Genomic DNA, 13,354 nt, shown 5'->3' on the forward strand with positions numbered 1-13,354 from the left:
GTATCAGAATATTTTTTTGTCACATTCTTATTAAGACATTGAAATAAATACTGTAATATGTTTTAGAAGCATCAAAGAGTAAATATAATCTTCTTTATTTATTGTACTTTTGAATTATTTGTAGTTCTAATTTATTAGATTATTTTTTAATTTATATAAGTTCTTAATTATAAAGTGACTGTAAGTATTTTAATATTTGCCTGCAGTTTTGAAACATATATTTACCTTTTGTGCAGTATGCATTTATGTTAATGTTCATCTATTTGCTGTAAATGTGCTAGCTTTGCTTTCTGCTGCTGTTGCTGCTTTAAGATGCATATGATATTAAGCTGTTGTGTCTTTTGAATGTAAGTGAAGACTTTAGCAAAAAATGTTCTCGGCACTCTGGTTCCAGCTGTGATGGTTAAACCCTCCTCAAGCCAACGTCAGATCTTTCACTGCACAACGATCTCAGAAGCTGCTATAAAAATACCTGCTCTGTGTTGAAGCGCTGAGGTCAGCAAACTGAGAGTAGTCTGTAATGAAGATGACCCAAAAAAGAAACATTATTTTTACTGTCAGAATTTCAGGCCCTGTGGAAACAGAAATTATTGCTGATCTGCAATAGTTTCCTGATTGGGATGCTTGAAACCTCTTGAGGCAAAATATTCAAACTGAGGTCTGTGCAACCTTTAGATCAGATGTCGGCATGAGGGTCTAGTTAAAGCAGTGGAACTTTGCTTATCTTTATAAACGGGGGAGGAAGAATGGGAAGCTGTCTTCATGTCCCCCTGTTTTGTAAATTTTGTACCCTTTCCCAAAGCACATCACTGTCACCATCCCATAGTGTACAGTCGTCCACCATCGTTAGGACTGTGGATTGGAGGGGGGGAGAGGGCCTTTGCCACACATGCCAGATCAAATTCCCTGCTTTTTAAAATGATTTCCTGATTTTAATTGGATGAAATGATTTGATCTGGAGTCTGTGGAAAGAACCCACGGCTTTGAGCTCGCTTTACTGTAGTTGAATCTGAGCTAGAGTACGAGTGGATGTGTGTGTGTGTAAAACTGTGTGTACACACACTTGCCTGATACGTGTAGTGTCGTTCTGTGCCTTGCAGCTACAGTTCTTGTCATTGTATATCACTTTATTCCTATCTTTTTTGTGTTTTTTTTTCTTTTTCCCAACTTTCTTTCTTTCTTTTGCTTTTTTGTTTTGTTTTGTTTTGTTTTTCTTCTCTGTCTTTTGCCGGTGTTGCTCGCTCTTGTCCCAAACGCCCCGCCCACCTATGTGACTTCACGGCTGGCTCTGTCCAATCCGATCAGCTGCTGGTGAAGGGGGTGAATGAGACGCTGGTAGCTCAGAGAGTGGTGCCGGCTCTCATCACACTGTCTTCCGACCCTGAAATGTAAGTGGAACAACAGTAAAAACAATGCTGCGTCTCTTTCCCCCTTCTCTCCGCCGCCTGACAACTATCGCACTAGAACGAGTCTGCACCTGCGTGGAGCAAATTTTACCCATAAAACCCAATCGTTTCTAACGGCATTACGTAATCCCTCTGAGGATTCAGGGTTTCCGTGAGACCGTTTGCATTAAATTGGCTTTGTTTTGTCGTTTCAAGAGGCTCCTGTTTAGGTTTGGGCTGTGCTAGGGTGGTTCTACTGCGCAGCCACTGTTTCACACAAATTTTCTGCAAGTGTTTGCCATCAATCTGCAACACTAGCGCATGCCAGCTCTCATCGCCTCATCTGTCTTTTAACACTAACCCGTTCCCTTCAGATCGCTGCATGCAATACCGTCCAAAAGCAATATCCCTGCATGTTCATTTGTTCCTCCCGGCCCCTCCTCTTCCTCCCCCATCCTCTCCTTGTTGAAGCAGGGCATCTTCTAAAGGATTCTATTGGTGGTTGGTTATATTTTTTGCCCCATCTCTCTACTTATCCTGTCACTCTGTTCTTTTTTTTTCTTTCACTCTAAAACCTGTATTATCCCCTCTATCTCTGCCTCTCACTCTCACCTCTCCTTTCCCGTACCTCTCCCACTCTCTCATCCTGCTGTGTGGTGGGTTTGCAGTTGGTTCTTCGAGGCATGAGTGAAGCATTAGTTGACCGTCGGGCGGCTCCAGCCCTAATAACACTGTGCAGTGGGCCTGAATTGTGAGTTAATCAATGCAAAAACAGAAAGAAAACTCTGAAGTCATTGTCATTTTGTTGGCTGCATCCTTACAGTGTCAAATGGTTTCTTTGTTTGCATTTGCCTTAGCAATGCCACATGTTGAATATTATTTAACCTGCAGAAAGATGAAATGGAACTGAAAGACTTTTAATGACAAAAATTTGTAGCAACCCTGTTGGAATGCAGCCTCTTCCATATCATCATTCTATGTAAATACACATGTTTGTACATGCAGTTGGCATGAGCTTCTACATTAAACCTGTACACATTTTTGTTATTAATATCTTACTGTTTGTGTGTAGCTTAAAAGAAAATGTTGCACAATTAGCAGAATATGAGAAAAATTCAGAAATTAATTATTTTTTACATTCACAGTGGCCATGACAGGATACCCATTTAACCTCGTATAACAAACCGCTCACTGAAGAGTAATTTCCCAACATCTAAAACGGCTCAAGTAAACTATATTATTGATTATAATGTGCGTCAAATTTTATCTGTGCTTCAGATGGATCTACATAGCTAGTCAGTTTAAGACGGACTGAACATTAGTACTATCTGAACACATAACGCTAATTAACCACACGGTCCATTTTACTTAGCAACTATCAGATTAAAAAGGATATAAAAGTTTACGGTTGGGAATTGTTAAACTGCTTCACACTTTTTGGGATTTAGTTTAAGACGACTGAAATCTCCTCTGGAGTAGATCCCAGTTTTATTAGTCCTTCTGACTTCTTCATCCAAACATCTTCCTTCTCCAAACTATAATCACCATGAGAGCCCATTTGTGGTCAGTGACGAACACTCAGACGCACACAGACAGAATCTACTGTCCGTCTTTGACGCATATTCTTATTTGTCATCAGCTAGCTTGTAGTTCCTTCTCCCAAATGCAACAAATGAAACACCATTGCTAATTGTTGGGCAGTGTGACACACACTGGCTTTGTAGTCTGTGCTAATGGGCCTCAAATGCTGTTAATTACATGCAGCATACTGACTACTGTCAAGTACTGCATAGATCCTCACTTTTTGGAAATCTTTAAGCCATTTTACAAAGTTGACTGTTATCTTTTGTGTGTTATCCACTAGTTAAGAAACAACTGACTCTGTCTCTCGACTCAACGCTAAGTGTCAGGTTTGGGCTGATGTTATCTGCAAATTGTTGCTCTTTCTGTTTTAAAACCCTGAAAACTCAAGGCATGTGCTATAATCTTGCATCGCTGTCCTCATTTACCAACCATAGGGCACATTTTTAATACCTTACCACAATTGAACCGAGTTAATCATTAGTAATGAGACCATTTCCACTGCAAATGCTCAGTCAATAGTACTGTGCGGCAACAAAGCGGGTCATGCAGCCCAGACTGGGATGCAGAAATCAGTCGGGTATTGGAGATCAGTTGTCCAACTGCCACCTCCAGTTAGCTCAGCCTAAATGTTACATCTGCTCATGAAAGTAGCTAAACGGAGCTCGAACGAGCTAGACAACAACCACCTCTGTCTTATTTAGGGTTTCAAGTCAGCTCATTACACTCTAAGCACTGCATTTGGATGAAACGTAGAACACGATGTTAACCACAGCAAACCTACTCCTTTGTGGTTTCGCTCATTGTAGACTGAAGGTGCCACTGAATTAAGGAATGTGCATAAATACATAATTTAAGTTTTGGAATCAGGTTGCAGCTTTGTTTTGAAAACCTGAAAGTGGCCTGGGAAACCTGTAGGAGTCTCTCCACTGATGACAGCCTCTGCAGCCACACGAGCCGCTTTAGTGGGATCCGAGCACCACAATCTACTCCTGCAAATGCTTTAAAATATGGGGCATCTTTTTTGCAGATAACATTTAGGTCTTTCTGGTTGTGGTTTAAGGTCAAATTATTTAGAACAATGCCTAACAGAGTGACGCAATAGCAGAAAGTGGTCAGTGTTTCTTTTGTGTGTTTTCCTGCCGTTTGCAGATCAGTTAGGATCGCCACTATTCCTGCCTTTGGTACCATCATGGAGACTGTCACACAAAAAGAGGTAAGGAAATTTCACAGACGACTGAGACGTCGCATTTAAACGCTAAATGCTTGTTTCACGGCAATTTTCCACATCTGTGGAAATTTCAGCTAATTCTTTACGTGTTTGTGCGTAGCTGCTGGAGCGTGTGAAAATGCAGCTGGCATCGTTCCTCGAAGACCCTCAGTACCAGGATCAGCACTCTTTGCACATGGAGATCATCAGGACGTTCGGAAGGGTCGGTCCTAACGCAGAGCCGCGCTTCAGAGACGACTGTACGCACCATACGCGACATAACAACCTCTCCCGTACTTCACAGTCACGTTTTTGCGATGCACACTAAGGTTTTGTTTCTGCCTTTGACTTCTTTGTGTCCCTGAAGTTGTTCTCCCGCACCTTCATAAGCTTGCACTAGCCAACAACAGCCAGTCAGTGGAAAGCAAGAGGATCGACATCGCCATCCACCTGTTTGAGGCCTACAGTGCCCTCTCCTGCTGCTGTATCCTTCATTGTTCTTGTCTTGATTCTAGGGCTGCAACTCACGATTATTTTAGCCATCGATTACTGTGTCAATTTTTCTGATGATGGATTATTCTGATTTTTAACCGATTATTGTGATGCTTAATCGATTAGTCAGATTAAAAGAAATTGGCACATTCTGCAGATTTTAACCACCTAGGCCTTTTTTAGACAATGTTAGAAATATATTAAAATATGCAAATAAACAAATAATTCAATTACTTTTTTTTAAATTAAGAAAATGCTTATTTTTTTTTGTTTCGTAAAATGCAATAATATAGCATTTATTTAGTATATTCCTGATTATTTGCAGAAAAATATGCATCTTTAACAAAATAAATACTGTCTACTAGTGTTTATTTTTTGGGATTAATATTTGGATAGCAAAATATATATTTTTTTCTTTTTCTTGTTTTACTGAATTTGAGCCAGGTCAAGCTAGAACTGCTACCTTAGGAGTTCTGTTGAAATCTATTTACACATGGTGCAAAATGCAAAAAATATTTTGTAGTTTTGGCTTATCTACTGTTCTGAGGGTGGTGGTCTTTCAGGAAATGAGCGTGTGTGTGTGTGTGTGTGTGTGTGCCAATTAGCAATTACTAAATTAGATGATAATTATTTTGATAATCAATTAATCATGACTAATTCGATTTAATAATTTCTGCCCTATTTGATTCTGACTTGCCATGGAAATTGAAGAAAAACTTTAGAGGTAACCTGTTTAGTTCACGTTTTTACTCCGTCTTTGTCATGTGTGAGTCGGTGTGTGACGGGACAGAAAGCTCGCCATGCTGCTCTGGTTTGCTCCTGGATGTTGACCCAGTTGCTGGTACGTATCGGTGTGGTCTCACTGCCTGAGAGTGTGGTTGACTGTGTACGTTGGCTGGCTTTGCCTGTCATTTGGCAGTAGGAGAAAGGAAAAGCAAGCTGTCTCCATTCTGGGGATGCAAGTAATTACAGGGTTGGTTCGGCAAAGGAAAGGATGAGAAGCAAGAGAAAGTGTGTGAAGAAAAGCAGCAGCTCCAATCCTCAGCAATGGTTCTCTGGACAGGATCCTCATTTGCGTTGCATTTGCTTCACCTCTTTCCTCCCGCTCGTCTGTGATTCTTTTTTCCTTCTCTTGGCCGCGCCTTTCCTCCGTCGGCCGAGCCCCACCCAGGTCCAGAACACACAGACAGAGCCCAGCTGGCCTGAGGTTCATTCCTGTGGATTTTTGTTAGGCTGTCATTTCAGTGCTGTCGTGTCCAGGAGGTGTAGCCCTAACCTCAGAGGGTATACCTCCCACTGTACTTTTTTTTTTTTTCTTTTTCTTGTAATCAGTGTGACAGGCTCTGAAGCTGTACATTCCCATGTCTAAAAATACACGTTTGTTCGCCGTTCGTCCCTCGTAGGCCCCTCAAACTTTGACGTGTGGCAGAGCCACGGCAGTCATGGATAAATTAGCAGCATTACCTTTATTCCACTTTTTGTTTTCGGTGGCAAGAGACCTGCCACTCAAAAAAAGAGTCTATACCTTTAACAGTGAAAGATACAGAACATTACATTTTCTCAGTACATTTACTGTATGCATGTTATTATTTCACATAGATGCTGAAAATATCTAAAATAGAAATTACAAATCTTGGGCTTGAATGGTAGTTAAGCTCTTAAAATGTTTACACATTTAGCAAGGGAGAAACACTAAGACTAAATAAAAATGTTTTTTATTCAGCTTTAAAACTATTTTACCAATTGATTCTGACAAAATAACTTAGAGTTGCAATAGTAGAAGAAATATTTTTGTGTGCAGGTTCTATATGTTCCTACTCGATTAAAAACCGTAGTTTTTTCACCATTGTCAAGAACTGGAGTCCTTGTTTTGCATCAATTAAAGCCAATTCTTTTTTCTTTTCTTTTTTTTTTACTTGGGAATGTTCCTTTAAATTGACTGTATGTTTCTTCTGTAAAGTATAATTTTCAGCACAGAAACAGAAAAAAAAAAAAGTATTTAACTATTTATTGTAAAATAAAAGTAAACGTTTCCATTTATCTGTGGAAAAAATGCACACATTTGAAATAGAAACAGAATGGAAAATGGAAAATTTTAAAAGCATGGAATTTAAACCTGGAACTCATGTTTCAATTATATCTGTAGGAAGCCATCTGTGTATTGGTCTTCAAGGATGATCTTGATCAGTGACTTTTTTTTGTTTTTTTTTCCTCCCAAGAGGTTTAGGGGAAGTTTTGATCACATAGTTTCATGTTTGTTGAGTCAAATTGTGCATCCCAAGTTTCTCTGGGAGTTTTTCTGACACAATATCATCTAAGGAGTTCCTTCAGTCTGGCAGCTCCTCCACTGTGGTCTGATTGGTTATGTACCGATTGCTTCTTTGTTAGATTCTCCCATCAATGGAGGCAATATCAGGACTTCATTCATAATGATCACAGCCCTTGGTGAGCCATGTGCTGTGCTTCCCAGGGAAGTCAGATCTAGCTCGTATGTCTAGGTTTTTAAATTGCGCAACTTCAAGTGAAAGTTGTTTTTGTTTTTAAAAACACTTTTACCCAGAGACAGTCCTGTGCTGAAGATCACCTTCTGAACTGGTGTACTGCAATTCCTCTTAGTCACATCTCTGCCATCCAGTTTGAAAGATGAGTTATGTCTAAACTGTGATCACTTTGGAGAAATTTTAATAAACAGGGACTGATTAATTCAAACAACATGAGCTGCTGAAGTGGTATACACCAGAATGTATTATGGTATGTGGTAACAAAGAGTCTGAATCATCATGGCGCTGGAGCATAGTTGCTCTTTGTGTAACTTTGTCTGTAAGCAATTAATTGAAACCACATTAAGAGTTGTTATAAGACAGCAAAATCTGGAAACTTTTAAAAGCCTGAAAAACCTTTTTATATACTAATACATTTGTGATGCTTTAAATGAACCGGCATCAAGATTGCTTTTCATTCTCGTCCTTAACGTGTCGCGTTCCCCAGTCATTTCTGAGGAGGTCATGGTCAATCATTTCCTGCCAGGCCTCAGGTGTCTGCACGCCGATATGGAGCAACTGTCTCCAGAGCATGAGGTCAGGAGAGACACACGCACACACACGCACTCATACGAACAGGGGGATTTCTTTTTTTTCTTCTCACACACCTCGAATTCACAGACGTGAATATCTGCATTCTCAAGAACTGCTGCACCACGCTGCCTCATTTTTTTCATTCATAATTCCCAGGGTATCCGTCTGGCTCTTTACATCTTTCACGGAAACACTCAGACACACACCTAAAATATTTATTTTGGTCATCAAGTCTCACGCTATCCAGTTCATGTGAGCATTTTCCCAATGTGACTAATGATCAGTTGAGCCGTCGGCTCTGTACATCCGCTCTGTCCCTGTGATCCTGATACCAGGGTTCAATTATGTTTTCAAGGCATTAAACAGATGCAGCATCTTAGTTTTGTCAAGTTCAGTGGGTTATTCAGCGCCTCGGAACATCCAGTTAATTTATGTCACATGGAGGTTACAGATGAAGTTTGTCTAAATCATTTCAGTGTTTTACAGATGTGATGTTTCAGCTCAAACTGTGCTTTTTTCCCCCCAACAGGTGATTCTAGGGTCTATGATCAAAGAGTGTGAAATAAAGGTGGAAAACAGAGGAATTTCTGACGCACAAGGGTAAGTCTCTTCTTCACTGGGAAATGTTTTCATACCATATGTAAACATGGTATGTCAAAAACGATCCATTTCCTTCTCAATAATCAGAGTTTGTATAGATCTATACGAGGATTCTAGCAGAGCCAAACGTAAATTTTTTATCTTGTTAAAATTAAAAGATGAATTTACACCTAAACCCTCCATGGTTGTGATAACAACTGTGATCTTTTTCATCTTACGATTGTAGAACTGCACCATATCACAAGATATTTCATTTTAAGCATCATGTTAAAAAGATTAACAGTTTCCAGTTTAATATTGTTTTGAAACAAATGCTTTATTATGTTAGACAGGTAAATCTTCATTCATACTGCAATAGTGAGGCCTATGCAGCTATTCTGTCCTTGATTATCATTAGTTGTATAAGTAACACAAAGAGAGCAGCAGTAAGACAGGATTTATTTATGATTTCAAATCGAATACAAAATCTTTACTGAACTAGCATGTGATCTTGTAAAGATTAGCAAGATTAGAGAGGTTAATCTACATTTGCAAACTCCTCATAATGTAAATAGCTGCTGTATAAATGGTTACAGTTTCCTAAACGAGGATTACTGTTGTTGCCGTGAACATTAATATGAGACGCTCACTTGTCATAAAAAAGGATTGGATTTTAGAGTTTTACGTTTTGAACTGACCTAGCTTGGTAAAAACCAGCCCCTTGTTCTATGCTATTCGTTTCGTAAAGAAGGTCCGATTGTTTCCTGGAAGCGTGGATTGTGTTGAATCGCCTAACTGCTAACGTTTGAAAGTGACGTGCATAATGCGCCAGTTCGATGCAGTGAAGGTTACTGGAAGTAATCTGCACCGTAAACGTACATCCTCCGCTGCGAGTACATATGTGCTAAATCGAACAAGGCGGCTCTTAATGTTAATTCAATGTTTCAAATTGTGGCCAACATGGACTGCAGATCCTCCACTGCCATTGCTAAACCTACGGGTAGACTGCAAGTCTAAAACAGCGCAGAAAATCGACTTTGTCGTTTTCGACTTCTCCTTTTGTTCGCCAATTGGCCTGGTAGAGAATTTTCTGCCGGGGAGAATCCAAACAAAGGGAAGAAAGCCCAGACTGTGCTGCAAGCGAGAATTTTTAAGTGGAGATGCACAGGAAGCCAATGGCCAGCCTGTACTTTTCCAATATTTATAATTAACTGGCAAGCCATTACATTTGTAGTCATTTCACCTAAAGTTTTGACTTGTAGAGAAGTTTCTCTGGCGTGTAGCTGACATGTTGATCAATCTATTCGTTGTAAGAACAATGGTCCCTTTTATAAAGATTCGAACACAGGGGTAAAGAAGAAAATGAATGTGCTTCAAGAAGTTAGAACAGCTGAAAAAGCTGAGGAGTCTTCATTTGATCAGCAATGAGCTTATTGACCACAAAACCTAAAGGGTTTCTGTGCTGATACGAACACAACTTTCAGTTCTCCTGGAACACGTCTAAAAAAATATTTGTACGATTTTCATCAGACCAGAAGTTTCGACGGTGTTCCACAATAAAAAATAAAAAAAAGGAATCACTCAACTGGAAAACTGAAACCTTGTGAAACTCACCATTTTCTTTTATGAGCTCTTCTGAACCAAATGCTGTTTGGTAACGCTGACCACTAACCATAGAAGACTCAACATCCCTATGCTCATTGGCTCTTGTTTACAGTTGCCGTTACGATATGATGTTTGTTCTTCTGTTGAGCAATGGAGCAGTTCAATCCGGTGCTGTTAACGTCTCCACTGCATCAGCCAGAGTCGTAACTAACCCAAAAGAGGAACTTAAGGAGCCGTTGGACTGTAAAGATCAGGAGCGTTTCAGCTGGCACGTAGTATTTCCTCTTTAAAAAAAAGTTGATCAAAGGGTAAAACATCTGACAGCAGGAACGTTAAAGATCGAAATGTTGCTTTTTTTTTTTCTTTCCTTTATATAGGCTTTTTTTTTTTTTCAGCTCATGATTGCAACATTTTTATATACAAATTGAAACGTTTTGGGCCTTTTTTGTGTGTGTGGTTTTTCCTTTAATAGATCAATTTCTATTGCCTCCAGTTTGGTGGGTGAAGATGCCAAGACCAAGTTTCTGAGTAAGATGGGTCAGCTGACCACTTCTGGAGCAATGCTGGCCAACGTCTTCCAGAGAAAGAAGTAACCAACTGACGTCCGATGAGCCATCGCGATGAACTGACAAAGTCTCCTGTTGTTCCTGGGAGCATTTTATTTCAGTGAAGAAAGCTCTGGTTCAGCCCAAAGTAGTTACGCAATTGTGTTGTTAAATCAAATGAACGATGAGACATGAAAATAATGCTGCAGAGATATGCACTACTTTAAGGAGAACTGAAATGTTTGCAGTGAAAGCCTGTGAAGTTTTTTGCCCCTTTCCCCCCCCGCCCCGGCCCCCCCACTTTTCCTCCGCAATTCTTTATCACGACATGCGCAATGTCAAGAACTGAGGGTCTGGCTTTATTTGTCAGTGTTAACATTTTCATTTCAGAGAAAGAGGCAAGGGGGTGGAGGGTTAAAGCAGAACACTATGGCTACGCAGGCAAAATGATGACGAGGAACTTGAAATGATCACAGAATTGGATTTAATTTGAACCTTTCGAAGTTATCCACTCCAGGAAACATAACTCTGAGCTCATACTGCAGGTTTCCATGAAGAACTTTGAAGAACACCCTTTTTGTGGTGGAAGGTTTCTTTTTTTTAAATAAAAAAAAGGTGTGGTAACTTGAATTATTTTGGGAAATTAAGGCAAACGTTTGAACTGCAAGGCTGTGCATCTGTTTAAAATGACTTATACGGTGTGTCTGTAGTTAGAAGTGTTGCCTACTTGAAATTATTCACAATTTCTTGCCTTTATTTCTTTGAGGTCTGTACTTGACGGTTCCTATTTTATTGTTTATTTATGTCTTAATGAAGGAAAAACAAACTTGATTCCAACTTCCAAAGAAATTTGCACTTCACTTTGCTTATTTGTTCTTCGTAATGGATCTTTGTTGCTTTAATGTGGGTTCTTATACATGATGACCATCACTACCTTTTTCCCCCCTCCCCCCCTTTAATTCTGACAATGTAATGTTGAAGCAAACACTGGTCTTAATCATACCTTCTCTTGCCGTTGCATCTTGTCTGTGTGTTGCCGTTTTTCTGATTGTACATTTTTATTTTTTTTTGTTCGTTTTTTTTTTCTCTCCAAGAATGTTGATATTTGGTTTTAATGTCCGTTTTGGAGAAGCTCAAAGAGAAACGGCAAATATCTGTACCATACACTGACCTGAGGAGGAGAGTACTCTCTGTATATTTGAAATTTATGTCATGATGTAATAAATGATGGATTGGTTGTGTACTTTCTGACTTCTTCTCCCTGCACGGCTTTTGAACGGTTTCCTTTATGACTGTGGAAGAGCTCAGCAATCTGGCCGCGGCTCGAGGCGTCGGCAGGTGTGAAAAGCTGTAAAGCAGCCATTTCAAAGGGAGACAAAACAACATGCTTACTGTCTTTCACGTCCAGCTTTTTGATGTGGTCTATTGTGCACTTTGTGCAATAAACCAAAGTCCACTTTATGGGACATTCCCAACATCTTGCCCAACATACGTACACCCCCACACAACCCTTACATCTTTTCTCCATAGGAATTCCGCCATTAACGTTAACACGGAATTTTGTACAAACTTTTTTTTTTTTTTTTTTTTGCCATTTCTTGTTGACATTTTAGCCCGATTCGCCACATTGATTTGCGTTTTTAATTAAAAAAACAACAACAACAAAGCGGCCTTTTATTTATTTAGTGTTGGACCGGTGTCGGTCGGGCTGTCTCTGCGATAAAGAGCAGAATTTGCATATCCAGGCTAATATTCTACAACCATCGCTGATAAGTGACCAGGTGGGTAAATACTCGATTCACTCCAGATTGGGAGAGAAGCGGCTCGTGAAGGCGTGCCGCGGCTTCCGTAGAGACGCGTCTGTCCCGGCAGGTGCCTGCGTGTCATTTGCATTGATGGTGAATGGTTTGCTTCTTCCTGCGTCAAAACAACTCTATATGTAAAGTTACGGTAAATAGTAAATATACCTACTGCTTCTTTTTAGGTTTTGCATATCAGGATGTAATAATAATAATAATAAAAAGCGTCATTCAGTGGCTGCCATGTCCTCAAATGAAGTAAACAACCCCAGGTAGATAGCATCGTCCTATACGCAGGACAGTCCTGGGCTGTTTTGGGGGAAGGAAAAAAAGTTTTGATGATCTAATCGCTTTTGAAATCCACTTTTGGTAGCAAAACCGAAAGAAAATGCCTCGTGTGTGACTTTAGCAGTTTTCTCACATTGATGTGGAGGAATGTTTGCTGCTTCTACACAGTACTGCTTCAGCTAACTCGGGTTTTACATGATTTGTGCACAATTTTACTTCATAGTGATATTATGCCTGTTGACTCCCGAGCTTCCTGCAGATTTCTTTAAATATTTCCTTATGTTTCCATTTAGGTACAACTAGTAGAGTAATTTACTGATTACACCACATGGCATCACTTTAAGCTGAATATGTTGAGTTTTCGGGCTGCACAGTGGCGCAGTTGGTAGAGCTGTTGCCTTGCAGCAAGAAGGTTCTGGGTTCGATTCCTGGGCTCGGTCTTTCTACATAGAGTTTGCATGTTCTCCCTGTGCATGTTTGGGTTTTCTCTGGGTACTCCGGCTTCCTCCCACAGTCCAAAAACATGACTGTCAGGTTAATTGGCCTCTCCAAATTGTGTGTGTGTGTGTGCGCGGTTGTGTGTCTCTGTGTTGCCCTGCGACAGACTGGCGACCTGTCCAGGGTGACCCCGCCTCTCGCCGGGAACGTTAGCTGGAGATTGGCACCGGCAACACTCCCAACCCCACTAAAGGACAAGCGTGTAAAGAAAATGGATGGATGCTGAATTTCCCTCTGGGGTTACTGGAGTATGTTTGAATTGAAACTCCTACCACAGCATTCATCCTCAGTTCAGTAT

The 13,354-nt window shown here is 40.2% G+C and overlaps 1 protein-coding gene across 10 annotated transcripts in view; it reads left to right on the top strand.

Moving 5' to 3' along the window:
• Window positions 1-11,714, top strand: part of relch (RAB11 binding and LisH domain, coiled-coil and HEAT repeat containing) — a 35,332-nt gene extending 23,618 nt beyond the window's left edge. For 6 of the 10 annotated variants that reach the window (XM_008396137.3, XM_008396142.3, XM_008396140.3 and 3 more), the window contains 7 exons: window positions 1,306-1,388; window positions 4,119-4,182; window positions 4,298-4,436; window positions 4,544-4,660; window positions 7,657-7,745; window positions 8,272-8,342; window positions 10,399-11,714. In XM_008396137.3, the coding sequence (XP_008394359.2) occupies window positions 1,306-1,388; window positions 4,119-4,182; window positions 4,298-4,436; window positions 4,544-4,660; window positions 7,657-7,745; window positions 8,272-8,342; window positions 10,399-10,519 (684 nt within the window). In that variant the 3' untranslated portion in view covers window positions 10,520-11,714. Of the gene's footprint in view, window positions 1-1,305; window positions 1,389-2,053; window positions 2,137-4,118; window positions 4,183-4,297; window positions 4,437-4,543; window positions 4,661-7,656; window positions 7,746-8,271; window positions 8,343-10,398 lie in introns of all 10 variants that reach the window. The other 4 variants (XM_008396138.3, XM_008396143.3, XM_008396145.3 and 1 more) reach the window with 2 other exon arrangements.
• The last annotated feature ends 1,640 nt before the right edge of the window (window positions 11,715-13,354 follow it).

Source organism: Poecilia reticulata, chromosome 20 (assembly GCF_904066995.2).
Source record: "Poecilia reticulata chromosome 20, P_reticulata-male-v2, whole genome shotgun sequence".
NCBI classification, from domain to species: domain Eukaryota; kingdom Metazoa; phylum Chordata; class Actinopteri; order Cyprinodontiformes; family Poeciliidae; genus Poecilia; species Poecilia reticulata.